The 15,431-nt window shown below is 43.0% G+C and overlaps 1 protein-coding gene across 1 annotated transcript; it reads right to left on the reverse strand.

The window, feature by feature from the left end:
- Window positions 1-3,323: 3,323 nt before the first annotated feature.
- On the reverse strand, window positions 3,324-12,280 carry LOC117247533 (microfibril-associated glycoprotein 4-like). The gene is given in 7 exon segments (XM_078163592.1): window positions 3,324-3,824; window positions 3,826-4,045; window positions 7,733-7,900; window positions 7,979-8,075; window positions 8,534-8,572; window positions 11,105-11,140; window positions 11,233-12,280. Coding segments are annotated over 7 exon segments (624 nt in total). The 5' UTR covers window positions 11,266-12,280; the 3' UTR covers window positions 3,324-3,793.
- Window positions 12,281-15,431: the final 3,151 nt, after the last annotated feature.

The raw sequence follows: 15,431 nt of genomic DNA on the forward strand, positions 1-15,431 counted from the left end.
TCTGATGTGAGCTGATGTCTTCACTTTGTCTCCTGTGTCTCTATGTCTTAACTGACCCTTTCACTAAGCCCCGCCCCTTTGTGATGGTCTGACAAGCTGTCAGAGTAATCATGGATCCCACAGTGGAGAAATATTCCCTGAAGAAATATTAACATATTTTTTGTGAAAATGAAAGAGTGATTCCAGAGAGAAGCAGACAGAGGGGTCTACAGTCTGTGTTTGAAGGATATATCCAGGATGTCAAACTGACTCAGCAGCAACAACAGGTTAAAAAGACAAAGATAGTTAGAAGCAAAAGCCGAACTATAGGCTACAGATCACAGTGTAAAAGTGAACCACTACATCACTGCTGATCGCCACACAAGACATGTTTGGCTTCGCCGTCGTGCTGCTGCCAGCACAGGCAGGGATCTCTGGGGGACTACTACTGGAAAGATAAGGCATTAGAGGAGTAGCTCACAAATGGCTCAGTAACTCATTTTAAAATAGACATCAATATGTGCAAATAAACAATAATTAGTCTGACTTGCCAAGGGTTATATGTGGGGTCCCACAAGGGTCGGTGCTGGGTCCACAACTGTTTATATTGTACATAAATTTGTCATGTGTCCAAGTTGTTTAATTTTGTTCTGGTAAAAACCTTGAGCAGCTTCTGGATACAGTGGAAACAGAACTGGATATTTTAAGACGATGGTTCAGCATTAACAAGTTGTCACTGAATTGTTATTTATTTAGGGTTAGGTTAGGGTTAGGGTCATAAATGAATAGGCTAAACAAGAGTAGTCCCCCGAGGGTCAGGGTTAGGGTTAGGGCTAGATGGAGGAACAGCTGCAGCAGAGCGACTTCAGCGGAGTCTGGAGAGGTCTGAAAACCATCTCAGGACACAAACAAGCAGACCCCCAGGCCAGAGGCGACCAGCAGTGGGTGAATGATCTGAATCTGTTCTTCAATAGATTTGATCAGTCTGCCCCTCCCCTGGCCCAGACATCACGGCTGCAACCCCCCTCATCCTCACCTTCACCTTCCCCCTCACCTACACTCCTGGCACGCTGCTTTGACACCTCCTCCACCCCTGCTCCCCTGGACATCTCACCAACCCCCACTCCTCCCCCCACCTCATCACCCCCACCCCCCAGCACACAGCCCCCCTGCTCCAGCTTGTCCTTCACTACCTGTCAGGTGAGAGATCAGCTGAGGAAGATAAAGACGAGGAAGGCTGCAGGTCCAGACAGCATCAGCTCCAGGCTCCTGAAGTCCTGCGCAGACCAACTGTGCGGGATAGTTGAAACCATCTTCAACCTGAGCCTGAGGCTGGGAAGAGTACCACAGCTGTGGAAGACATCCTGCGTGGTACCTGTGCCCAAGACTCCGCACCCCAAGGACTTCAGCAGCTTCAGACCGGTGGCATTAACATCACACCTCATGAAGACCCTGGAGCGCCTGGTCCTGTCTCGTCTCCGCCCCGGAGTAGGCCCTTCAATGGACCTGCTGGAGTTTGCCTACCAGCCTGGCATTGGGGTGGACGACACCGTCATCTTCCTCCTGCATAGAGCTCTTTCTCACCTGGAGAAGCCTGGAAGCTCTGTGAGAATCATGTTCTTTGATTTCTCCAGCGCTTTCAACACCATACAGCCTGTGCTTCTGAGGGAAAAACTGGAGCGCATAGGGGTGGCTAATCACCTCACATCCTGGATCCTGGACTACCTCACGGACCAGCCGCAGTATGTCAGGACCCAGGATTGTGTATCGGACTTGGTTGTCTGCAGTACAGGGGCCCCGCAGGGGACAGTGCTGGCACCGTTCCTCTTCACCCTCTACACTGCAGACTTTTCACACGACACCCCCACCTGTCATCTGCAGAAGTTCTCTGATGACTCTGCCATCGTCGGCCTCATCACAGATGGGGACGACAGGGAGTACAGAGAACTGAACCAGGACTTTGTGGACTGGTGCCTGAGGAACCACCTTCAGATCAACGTGGGTAAAACCAAAGAGCTGGTGGTGGATTTCCGCAGGCGCAGACTCCTCCCCCCAACACCGGTGGACATCCAGGGAAAGGACATTGAGATGGTGACATCTTATAAGTACCTGGGTGTTCATCTTAACAATAAACTGGACTGGACTGATCACATAACAGCACTGTACAGGAAAGGCCAAAGCAGACTCTACCTGCTGAGGCGGCTCAGGTCTTTTGGAGTGCAGGAGGCGCTCCTGAAGACCTTCTTTGACACTGTGGTGGCATCAGCCATCTTTTACGGAGTGGTCTGCAGGGGCAGCAGTGTCTCGGCAGCAGATACGAAGAGACTGGACAAGCTGATCAAGAAGGCCAGCTCTGTCCTGGGATGCTCTCTGGACTCTGTGCAGGTGGTGGGAGAAAGGAGGACGACAGCCAAGCTATCATCTCTGAGGACTAATGACTTCCATCCTTGGCAGGAGGAGATAAAAGCTCTGGAGAGCTCCTTCAGCGACAGACTGATTCACCCAAAGTGTGTGAAGGAACGCTAGCGCAGGTCCTTCCTGCCTGCTGCTGTCAGGCTTCACAACCAGCACTGCTCACAGTAAACTGCACCATGAACACTATTGACACCACAGCAGTCTGCTGTTTTGGACATAAAATCACTTGCACTAGATGTGCTCCCTTTATCCACTGCTCATTTTCATTCACTGCTGCTCATTATTATTATTGTTATTATTTATTGCCATTTCTTGTATTTTTGTACTTATTTTGCATGCCTAGTTTTTAAGTTTTAAGTTTTTAAGTTTAAATTTTGAAATCTTTAATCTGACTCTTTCCCCTTGACTGCTGTAACACTGGAATTTCTCAATTATGGGATCAATAAAGGTGCATCTTATCTTATCTTATTTAACCTGTTATTAACCAGAAAAACCTCTTGAGATTAAAAATTTCTTTTTCAAGAGTGACATTATAGATTTAAAAAAATATTTGAACACAAGACGATGAACAAATATAAAACTGAAGTACAAACACCAGAGTGTACATGAGATGTGATTAGGATATTTGGGCGACAACAGGCCGATATAATGTAGTTTATGTCAGTTTCTTATCGCTCTGAATGATTTAAACTAAACTGATTTCAGCTACAGCATTCACACTGTATTTTTCTGTGGAAAATCTCTGCTCTGGTTTTTGTGCCTTTCCGCCCCTGAAGAAGATTGAGTTCAGCTTTGTGACCACTAGAGGGCAGCGATTCACCATCATTTCTGTTTGTGAACAGAAAGGAAGGTGAGTGTCCTCCGAACTTTTGAACAAAGAGAATGAAGACAGAAAGACACAGGAGACAAAGTGAAGTCATCAGCTCACATCAGACTTCTGCTCAGTTTCTCATTTATTGTCTCCATACAGCAGATAATGATTCACATCAGTGTGTCAAACCTCCAACAAGCGTTGTGTTCAGACACCCAGTGCAGGGTGACATTTGGTCTGAACGTCTAATACCTCTTTTTATCCAGCTAAAATGCAGGAACAGCATCAACATGTCAAAGTTACAAATTTGTTTAATTATGTTGGTAATTTGTTCAGTTGTAGGTCAAAAGAGAGACGATACTGATCAGTGTGTGAGCTGTTAGTTTGACTTTAAAGCTAAGTGTGTGTTTGTCTGCAGGATTTTATTATTAGGCTTTTATTTTTTTTTATCATGTTTTCTTTGTCATTTCATTTGCTGTAAATTGTGTTTGCAGAAAATAGAGTGAACATGTTATCAGACCCTATGTGTCTGTTTCCATCTAAAGATTATCTGAGATTATGAACTACAGAGAGAAAAGAATAAAAAGACTACTGCACAGGACGGATCTTCATACTGATTCAGGGAGTAGTCATAACCCTTCCATCCAGACCACTCCACTCCAACAGCAAAGAGTGTGCCATCAGCCCCCCATCGATAAACACCATTTGGATTTGCTACGTGACAGTCGTTATACCAGAACGCCCCCAAGTAGGTTCTGGCACAGTTCCCTCCCTCCCAGGTGTCCTGGTCTCTGTCAAAGGTGGAGAATTTCTGTCCATTGTGATAACTCAGGGAGTCAGCTGCAGAAACACAAGGGTACCATCAGAATACTGTCATACAACTAAAACTAGTATATTTTTAACCTGTATAACCACAGTTAACTTGTCTAACCTTTAACCTACCACTGTCCACCTCAGTATGACTTCAGTACCAAGACAACAACTACTGAACTAACCAGACACTCAACACACCCACAGACTGGTGACTTTTAACAGCTGCAGACGTCACGATGTTATCACCTGGAGGTGCAGCTGCCTCTCCCCCACAGGGCTGAAGGCTACATAGGAGTCTTAAAATGTGTTTGTCTTGTTGTGTTATTGGAGCCAGAATGGAAGGAGTCATGGCTCAAAACCAGCCGCCACTGCCCGTCAACAAAAACAAAGACAACTATGGTTAAATGTAGGGTGACCATATTTTGATTTCCAAAAAAGAGGACACTCGCCCTGGCCACAAGATAGCCTACTTAAATGATACTCGCAGTTTACTCAAAGATGCCTTATAATTGTAATATATTTAAAGTTTGTATGGATAGAAAATTCAGTTATATTACAAAATAATATCTCTCAAAAACAGAAACTTAGATAGGCTTCTCAGAGGTTACTCAACTTGCTTTTATTATGCCTAAAATAATAATCTTTTTACAAGTTTCAATTGTACAAAAATAATATAAATGTAAAATAAATGTAAAATCTCTGGAATGAAATAATGATAGAAATAATGTCTCTTCTGTATTAGAAAAATCAACTTGTAAAATAAATGCTATCTTTTCAAGTCTTACTGGACAAATAAATAAATAAATAATATGAAATAATGTTCTAAATAATACCTCTTCTGTATTGGAATATCCAACTTTGAGGTCCCCAGCACCTTTATTAGACACAGAATCATATGTGCCAGCTTTGCACACGGTGCACTCAGCCTCCCATATATCCCGACCGGGTCGGGACGGTAAGTTGGGAATTTTTTCTGCAGTTCATCTGTGAAGCTGCACTTGTGCTTCGGCATCTTGGAAGCTTAGAATAATGCTGCGCCGCCGGTATCTGCTGCTTCCTCGTTGTGAGTGTTGAAGATCCAACGATAAGGCAGCCTCTCAGAGATTACGCACGCACGCACGCACACACACACACACACACTAGGGCTGTACCCAAATATTCGGATATTCGAATATTCGTTTCTATGGGTAGGTATTCGTTATGAAAATCTGGTATTCGATATTCGTTTATTTATTTATTTTTTTATTTTTTTTTTACACTTTTTTTGGTGCTAAATGTAGTCTTTTTGTTGTTGGTAAATGTAGGTTATCAATAAAAATCAAAACTTTTAAATTGCATTGTTAAAAATGTGAAAATATAGTATAGCCTACTGAGCTTGTGCGCACGGCACGCTTGAGCGCATCCGTCTGAGGCTGTGGATCAATGCCAAGTTTTACCACTTTATCACTATTCCCTCTAACTTGTAGCTGTTTTTTCATTATCTTTTGAATTTAATATGAATTATGGAACCGTTTTTGTCAACGTTTGTTTGCCACATTTTGTACAATAAATCATTGTTTAAAGTTTCAACAAGTTTCTTTTGGAGTGCGTGACACAAGTGTGTTTTGAAAACGGCCGCGGACTGTCACCTGCTCAACGCATCAGTACCTTCGGATGCCATGACAGTAATAGATTATAGATTAATAGATTATAATAATAATAATGTCAAAATATCATTTACAGACAGATTTAACAGACGATCACTGCTGCCCGACCCGCAGGTCCATTTGTGGGTCCCGAGGGGTACGGGTCGACCCGCGCATCACTACTCAGCTCAGTCTATAAAGGCTGTACACACAACAGTAAGGCTATAGACATTATATTCTATTCAGGCCGGCAGAACCAGCAGCGCATCGGCTCTACAGTGCACAGCACTGCTGATTAACCATTTTATTGCAGCACAGAGTGTCTGCCAGCAACCAATTACTTGCAGAGGCTTCCTACAACTTGTTTTAACGGTTCCGATTTAATCAGAAGACAAATTAAACAGGATGACTAGCCAATGTGAAAATCAAAAGTAAGCATAGAATAATGTACCGAAGGAGACTGTTGTGCCATCACATTTTTTGTGGTTTGAGAGCAAAGATCCGGTCGCCGCTGTGCAAAACTCCGCAATACAATTAGGTCCGAAAACCCCTGTAAGAGTGCTTCGCAAGGAGTCTTTGAAAGGAGCCGAGCCTGGCGTAAAACCGGAGAGAGCAGGCAGCACAGCCACAGCACGGCCACAGCAGCCCCCCGTTGGTCAGTGTTTACTTGTTCAAGTAACACTGGTGGTCCCGGAGAGTGAGTGACCTGACATGGTGCGTTGGTAAATTCAGTCTGACGCTTGTTAGCTAGTGTTGGCTCATGTCTGTGGAGAACTGTTTTGCCTCCAGCTAAGCCCCGCCCACCCACCTGTCTACTAACAGTAAAAGAGTTTATTATCATTTATTTAAAACAGATATCCACACACTGAGTCGGCTATAACTCTTGAACATCACATTGATGCAACTGAGAGCACGTGTGAACTACCGAGTGAAGAAGTTTAAACAGCTGCAGTAACAGATAAATGTCTGAAATTGACAGTTAAAAGTGGAGCTGCATGGGGCGTCGGTGGCTTAGTGGCAGAGCAGGTGCCCCATGTACAAGGTTGTTGCTGCAGCGGCCCGGGTTCGAATCCAGCCTGTGGCCCTTTGCTGCATGTCATCCCCCCTTCTCTCTCTCCCCCTTTGACACTTACCTGTCCTGTCCATTAAAGGCAAAAAAAAAGTGGAGCTGCATGATTATGGCCAACATGATAATCATGATTATTCTGATCAATCAATCAAAATCAACGGCTTTTACTTTACCATAGTTTTGAAAGAAAATAGTGTGGGTGTGCGCAGGTGCAAAGATGCATTCTGGGTGGGGCATGAGCGACTGGAGCGAAATTGAAGCGAGACATAAGGCTCCGCTCCACCTTTTTAAAAAAAATAGCCGCTCCTCACTCAACACAAAATCCTCCCGCTCCCCGCTCCACTCTGCTCACATGCTTTGGACTCCACCCACCAGTTCAGTGTCTCTGACAGTCTCCATCCATGTCAGTGAAAACATGGATGCTTCACACACATTAGATCTATACAATCAGCACAGTTTCAAGATAAGAGTCACCAATTCAGTATCTGACCAAATGTCTCCCCTTCTGTTCCTGAGATATGATGTTAAGACATGATGATGTCACAGTCACGCTGACCTTTGACCTTTTGACTTAAAAAATGTCACCACTTCATTGTTTTATTCTTTTAGATATTTGTGTGAAATGTTGTCAAAGCGGGAACTGCCCATTGGTTCGACAGCCCATTGTTCTGACCATATTAAACCCATTGTTCCTAAGTCCGTTCCGAAATCATCATGATGCCCTGTGGTTAAGGTCTGGTTAGGTTTAGGCACAAAAACCACTTGGTTAGGGTCAGGAAAAGATCATGGTGTGGGTTAAAATGAAAAAAAAAAGTGGCAAACACATAAGCCGTGAGCCTGCTCCGCCTCAAGCCGGTCGCGGCGCACCATACGCCCGCCGCAAGTCGTTCAGCACCACGGACAGTCGGACTAATGGGCTGTCGAACCAATGACATGGACCCGTCAAAGCAGTCTTTGGTGAGAAAATCATCACCTGAATATCAGAGAAACCCGAAACAGCTTCTGCTACCACGAACTGACCTGCACCTCCATCAGTGAATCCAGCCACATGCAGCATGTATCCGTAGGACTCTGGGTTGACGGAGAACAAGGAGTAACGAGCGAACACTTTGTTTCCATCAAAGTCCTCCATGTCGACCAGCAGCTCATACTTTTTCCTCAGAGTCAGGTGGAAGAGATTCTCAAGACCTGAACACAAACACAGACATAAACATTATAGAAACAGTCTGATGAAGTCGTGACTGTTAGTTTGGTTTCATGTCTCACCGAGCCAGTACTCTCCCGCAGCGACACCAAAGCCCATCTTGTAGTGATCCCAGGGCCTGTAGAAGTTCACCGAGCCGTCCATCCTCCTCTGGAACACCTGGAGGAACAGGATGGAGGGTTAACTAGTGAAACACACAAAGTATCAGACACCTCATGTTTCAGCACAACAAAGTACCAATGGTAGGCCTGTAACAGGAATCAGGCTGTGTGAACCCTGTTCAGGCACCGGGGCTAAGCTACGCTACAAACATCTGGTTAACAGGAAGTATTGAACTGAAGAAAGCTGTGGATAATTCAGCTCCCAGTAAAAAATCATCCTGAACAATAAACACTGAAGGAATTCTAACTAGGAGAAGTTTCAGCTGGTTGCAATCTGGAGTCATCACTGCTCCACACAACTAAATCCCACTAGACTAAACACTAGACTGCTCTTTTTAAGAGATCAGATAGTTAGCAGAGTTCACTTGGTAGAATAAATGAGGGCCTCTGATCAGTCTGAACAGGTCCTGGAGTTAACTGGTGACCCAGATTTAGCAGCTGAATTAAAATACTCACTGTCCACCATCCTTCAAGTGAGTCCATGTCACAGTACACCTACACACAAACACACAAACACACTCATCATAAGCCTGATCCATTTGGACATACATGCTACATACATACATTACAGTGCATATATCTATTCCCATACACTCAGACATTATCTGCCTGGACGTCCATTGAAATGCATTACACAAAGTCAGTTTTGTTTGGTTTTATGAGCTTTTTCTGAGATTTGAAGTTTAAAAATGGTCAAACAGTGTGCATGGGGTACATGCAACTCTGACACAAGGTATCCTGAGAGGCTGGGCGACCAGGTGTATTTTTTACACTTTAAACCACATCTCAACCGAGAAAAGTGTCTCCTTTGGATAAAGTTGTGTGGTAACGTTAGACCACAACATCAACTCAACGTGAATAAGATTAACAATGATGTCTACATCTGTTCTAAGGTAAGTCAACATTGTGTTTGAGGCAACATATTGTCACTTTGCTGGAAAGAAATATAAAGTTATCTTTAACATCTCTAGCTAACGTTAGCTAAAGTTAGCCTAACGTTAGCTCCTAGCTGCGTTGTTCATCATGTCACCTTGTTTGCTGGGAGTTCATTAGCCTATTTGGTTCTACTTTTGTACTTTGGTGATCGTACATCATTGTTAGCTGTTGTCCAAAGGGCTCTAGTTAAGCTAACGTTAACTTCTGGAGTTTAGCTTCATTAATTTATCTGTAATGGCAGAGATAACAAAGGTTGGCAAACGTTATGCTGAATGATTCAGTGTAAATACTGTAGCACCAAACTAACGGAGAGACACTCTTGGTAAAGATGGTAAAAAGGCCATTATCCTTTTCTCATATTCTGAGCCAAAAACCTTAACTTCAGTGGCACTTTAACTTGTTGTCTTTGATGGTGATGGCAACCAGATGCGGTTCACAAGCGTACACTGTGACCTGTAAATTTTGGCTTGTAATTTAAGCTTTTCATCGACCTTCTCAACAATAAAATGATGAATATATCCCTCCAATGCGTAGTTTAGGCCCTTTTGGTTACTTCTCAATGACATCTGATCATTATGTCCCCAAAAATCATCAACTGCCTCCTGTGAAATGCCGTGTACTGTGACACCTGCCATAGCGCCGGTCACTGAATGTTGATAGTTTGTCCGAGTGAGTGGAGGGGGGCGTGGCTTAGCCATAGGTCAGTTATACACTAGAAATAATCAGGACACTTGCTAAACTTAAAAATTCTTGAATGTCGTGTCAAATGTATTGATAAATTTAAAGTTACGTTAGGTTAAAAACTCACAATTTTCCTGCTGTTTGTAATAGCAGGGAGAGATGTGCCCATGGATGTATAAAGAGAAATGAAGACAACGTTGGAGATGGGGCCAGGGTCATTCCTATGAAAGCTGCTCAGTGGCACATGAAGCCAAAAACGTTCGACCTCCTGGATATAATATGACCTGGATCTCCCGCATTATTGGGCCCATAGAGCAAGCGCACGAGAGACTTCCGGTGGCTGGGAAGCTAACATTAGTGCTCCGTTAACTTGAATGGGGATAAAAAGATTTAATCTTGCGGCTCTTCTAGACTTTTCAAATGTTATCAGACAGAATGGATCAAATCCTGATAGTGAAACGAGTCATTTGCAGGGTTGTGATGCTAAAAAAAATGTATCCATTGATTTACGGACAGTGTTTGGCTTCTTACTCTAAAAATGTAATATATTACTCTTTACTCCTTTTGAAAGTAATTACATTACTTCACTTATTACTCCTGCCAACAGTAATTTGTTACACTACTCGTTATATTACTTTTCCATATACCCCATAAAATTGGTAGTTGCGCATCTCCCCAAAATTCTGAGGTGTGCCTTTGTACTTTTTTGTATTTCAAGTCAGTAGAGATTGGATAACAAAAGAAACCATGTAATGAGTTGTTTTGTTTTGGGGTAACTGTAATAATGTTACTGAAATTTTATTAGTGACTAGTTACACAACTGGTTACTGGAAAAGTTATATTATTACTGTTACTGCCCAACACTTTTTACAAATGTCTCTTTCGCCATGTATGTCTATGGGAAAAAGTCTCTTTGGGCCGCAGGGCATCACATGACAGACCCTTGAAATTGCAGTACCACTTACTGGACACTGTAAAAATTGGCTTCAAAGCCTGGTGCACTTCCTGTGGGCCTGGGCATGCAGTAAGTTAAAATTAATTAATGGCTAAAGATGGCGGCTAGCAAAATGCATTTTCCATTTGATTCATTTCTTGGCTCCTTGACACTTGATTTTTGTAATGTAATGTCTCAAATTCAGGTTCTTAAACACTGTACATATAAGAAAAGAGTGCTTTGGGTTACAGTATGTAATGTGTATAAATATTTGGCGCTCTGCCGCTCTCTATTATCCCTGTTCAGCAGTGAGCTGGTACTGCAGCAGGGAGCTGTGAGCTACACTAATTGCAACCAGGAGATTTATTTGCTGGTTCAGTCTTTTTGTTTATTTAGTTATTTTACAGCAGTAATTGTTTAATGACATTGTTGATCTCACTGTCTCACATGTTGAAGACAGTGTACCTGAAGTGTACCTGGACAGCAGACGTGGCTCCGAAGACTGATGCCAGCTGGAACAGAGAAGAAGTCATTTTGTTTCGTTAAGAAAACATGGTTTAGAATTGGAATATTTTTGACAAACTCTGCTGTGCTGATATCGTACCCAGTCTGGGTATTTAGCAGGTGCCTCCCACATTTAACCCGAGTGTAGCACTGCAAGAACATTCTGCAAAGCAACATGCACGCCTTTTCTTTGCATGTTTAAAATCTGGGGCCACAAATGATTAAACTGTGTTTACAAAATAAAGACTTACCAGTTGAAATAAGTGTTGTGGAGAAGGACAGAGGAGAGTAGGGCTGAGCCAGCACACCATTACCTGTGTCTGTATCTGTACTCGAAATCAGACCCTCAGGAAGTGCGACGGACTTTGAAGTCAAGTTTCGTAGTGGCCAAACAGTGATACTGCAATTTCCAGAGTCCATCACGTGATGCTACTGGGTCCAAAAGACTTTTTTCCCATAGACTTACAGTGTGAAACAGACATCTGTATCTGGATACGTTTTTCTGAGCATCACAACCCCCACGAAATGACTCGTTCCACTGTTAAGATTTAACCCATTTAGTCCAGTAACATTTTGACAGTGCTGATCATCTGAGTCATTTCATACAGTGGAAAAGAGCTTTTCTGGCTTCATGTGCCACTGAGCAACTTTAATGGGAATAAATGGGCCTTGTCGTCATTGCTGTATCCAAGCCTCTTAACACATCCATGCTTGGAATCGGCAGAGTTTAAACCAACTATAGGTGTGGTATAACCTTAAAATGGGTGTGGCCAAAAATAAGTTGATATTTTAGCCTGAAATTGGTGTGGGTTGATCAGAAGTTGTTGCATTTATCATTTATTATAAAACTACTTACAGAACAATCCCTGATCATTTTTGATCACGAGAGTTTGAACACAGTGACCCAGATGAGGAGTTTCCTTTATTATGAGTTCAGATATTGACACATTTTCACTATCTGTCAACCCAGTGACTAAGATTTTACCTTTTACTGTTAAAAAAAAAAGTGTCTCTGAGGTGATAAATAAACTCAAGTTTAATGAAAACATATGTACGTAGTGCTGCGTAAATCTAGTCCTGGAGTGAAATATACAGAAATGAGAATAAAATTAATTGTAAGTAACTAAATATTTTAAATTATCATACTGAATCTGTTAACTTGCTAAAAAAATAATTGAGTGAAACTGTCAGATATATGAAGTTACAAACTTACCGTCATGGTCAGATTTCTGCTGAAGTGATCTGATGAAAGTCCAGATGTAAATGTGTGTCTGAATGTTCTGATGTCTCTGTCTTCTATTTATACTCCAAAGATTAATAGATTACTGAACAGCTGCTGTTTCACAACAAAACAATAAACACATGGAAACATACGATCTTGAGTTTGTGTGTGCTGTTGTATTAATTAACATTGATGGCACCCAAACCTGACACCATACTGTGGGGACTCGCTCCCATTAAAGGACCAAAGAGGCAACTTTTTAACTTCTGATTTATATTGTAGCTTGTTTGTTCAAACTCCACACAGAAGGGCTCCCCCACCCCAGGTTGTGGTTTTAATTTACGCTTTGTGTCCACTTTATTAGGTACAGCTGTACAGTCTAATAGAGTCCAAACAAACTGTCATAAAGTTGACTTTTATGAAGCCAATAACAACATTCAGTTTTATTAGGACTAATTTCAGTTATATTGTAGCAGGCTTGTTTGTTTAGTTTGCAAGAATAAGGTGAAGAGATGAACTGTGAACCAGGAAATGCTGTCATATCCACACAGACGAGAGGTCACTAACCATGTAATCTCTCAAGACAGATTCTGCAATTTACATTGTAGAATCTGTCGGCAGCCCTGTGTGAAAGACGACTAGAGTGGGGGGGGACTTTGAGTCCGGCTTTAGCCAATCACAATGGAGGGGGCGTGGCCGAGACGTGCAGGTGTCCCCAGGAGATGTGTACCTACAGAAACAGCAAGCTCTGCGTCCATAGCGACCGCTCCACCCAAAACACCGTCTCATCAACGTGAAAAATTATATTTTTTCCAGCGGATGTCTTAGTTACAACATGATTGAGCTAACTGGAGTAGTTTCATGTCGTATCCGACAACGGGAGGCTTTTAACAGATGACGTCCTGATGTTAGCTTTGCTGCTGCTGTTAGCTGTCCCTGTCAGCTGCAGCCACTGATGCTTTCTAGACATCGTGATTTCCCCTAACTGAATAAATACCACACATAGCAACACAAAACTGCTTTGCTAGCTCAATCATGTTGTAACTAAGATATCCGCTGGAAAAAATATTTTATTCATGGACCATTTATTGAGTTATTACCTTATCTTTATACAGTCTATGGTTATTACAGACACCGCTAACGGCTAACGTTAACAGCTAACGGTTAGCCCAGCTAATCTACGATAACCATGTTAATTACAAAACGTGCACACAGAAATAGTAACGTTTGTTCAATCATTGTGTTTATAGACTTAACAAACATCACATTAGTCTACACGGTGATATAGTGACGTGAAAAATGTGATATATATATATATATATATAGCTAAACTCTGCTGGTTTTCTACCTGGAAGTATTTTTAAACAACATGGTGATTCCCTGGGGGCACCGCCGGAGGTGAAGAGCGTGAGGCCCCTGCACTTCCGTTAGTCGAAAAACTCTGGGCTGTGCCTCCAGAGGTAAAGGAAGAAAAATTTATTTTTATTTATTTATTTTTTTTTACCGATGGATTTCCAGATTGCTAACCATGTGACTTAACTCACGGTGCAAAATGTCTTTGATCACGACATTAAGTGGAACATTAATGTTGTTGCATTGCAACAATTTTAAACTGGGAAACTCCACCAACTTGGCCCTAACACACCACAATATGTTTTATCACTGAGGTCATGGTTTGTGGTGTTGTATCATATTTGGAGGGGTTTCTAATATTCTGACCTCCTCATGTATGAAAACAGGGAGGACAAAATAATAGAAACAGCCTTCAACATAATGTAGTCCAGTTCAGCAACAACCTCTAAGGCTGAAAAATGAATTTAATGTCGAAGCACCTGGAGGAAACCCACGCTGACACAGGAAGAACATGTCGGAGTACCTGGAGGAAACCCACGCTGACACAGGGAGAACATGTCAGAGCACCTGAGGAGACCCACGCTGACACAGGGAGAACATGTCGGAGCACCTGGAGGAAACCCACGATGACACGGGGAGAACATGTCGGAGCACCTGGAGGAAACCCACGCTGACACGGGGAGAACATGTCGGAGCACCTGGAGGAAACCCACGCTGACACTGGGAGAACATGTCAGAGCACCTGGAGGAAACCCACACTGACACGGGGAGAATATGTCAGAGCACCTGGAGGAAACCCACACTGACACGGGGAGAACATGTCGGAGCACGTGGAGGAAACCCACACTGACACGGGGAGAATATGTCGGAGCACCTGGAGTAAATCCACACTGACACAGGGAGAATATGTCGGAGCACCTGGAGGAAACCCACACTGACACAGGGAGAACATGTCGGAGCACCTGGAGGAAACCCACGCTGACACAGGGAGAACATGTCAGAGCACCTGGAGGAAACCCACGCTGACACAGGGAGAACATGTCAGAGCACCTGGAGGAAACCCACACTGACACGGGGAGAACATGTAGGAGCACCTGGAGGAAACCCACGCTGACACGGGGAGAACATGCAAACTCTGTGCAGAAGGGCTCCCCCACCTGGGTTCTAACCCCCCAACCAAAAAACCTCTTGCTGTGAGGTGACAATGCTAAGCACTGCACCATCGTGCTACAGGACAATTGTCAAAACTTATCAAAGTGTTCATTTGTGAAGATTATCCTGCAGAACAAAACGCGGAAGAATTGTAAAAATTTGTTTAGCACAGAGATTACTTTCTGCAATCATCCAAAATCCAATAGAAAGATCCCATAGGCTTTGACGAGGTAACCAGGACAACGCTAACTTCTGTGTCGGCCTACAGATATCAGTCACCCCTGCAGCACTCTATAATAATGAAAGCTACATAACAAAAAATCAGAAGTGAGAGACACAACTGGTGATAGCAGTCACTCAGGTGTAGTTCTGTGACAACTGAGCAAACTCTATTTGATGATGAGGATCATGTGATTCGGTCAAAAGCTCTGGAACAACTGGACCTTGATTTGAGACTGTTTTATAAGCCGCTGTGCTGTTTTCAAGGTCGAAAATGAACTGTCTGTCTAAAAAACAAAACAGCCTGATGAATTTATTACCTGTATAATCTGTTATCTGCAGTCATTGATCTG

The sequence above is a fragment of the Epinephelus lanceolatus genome, chromosome 21, assembly GCF_041903045.1.
Source record: "Epinephelus lanceolatus isolate andai-2023 chromosome 21, ASM4190304v1, whole genome shotgun sequence".
Taxonomy (NCBI): Eukaryota; Metazoa; Chordata; class Actinopteri; order Perciformes; family Serranidae; genus Epinephelus; species Epinephelus lanceolatus.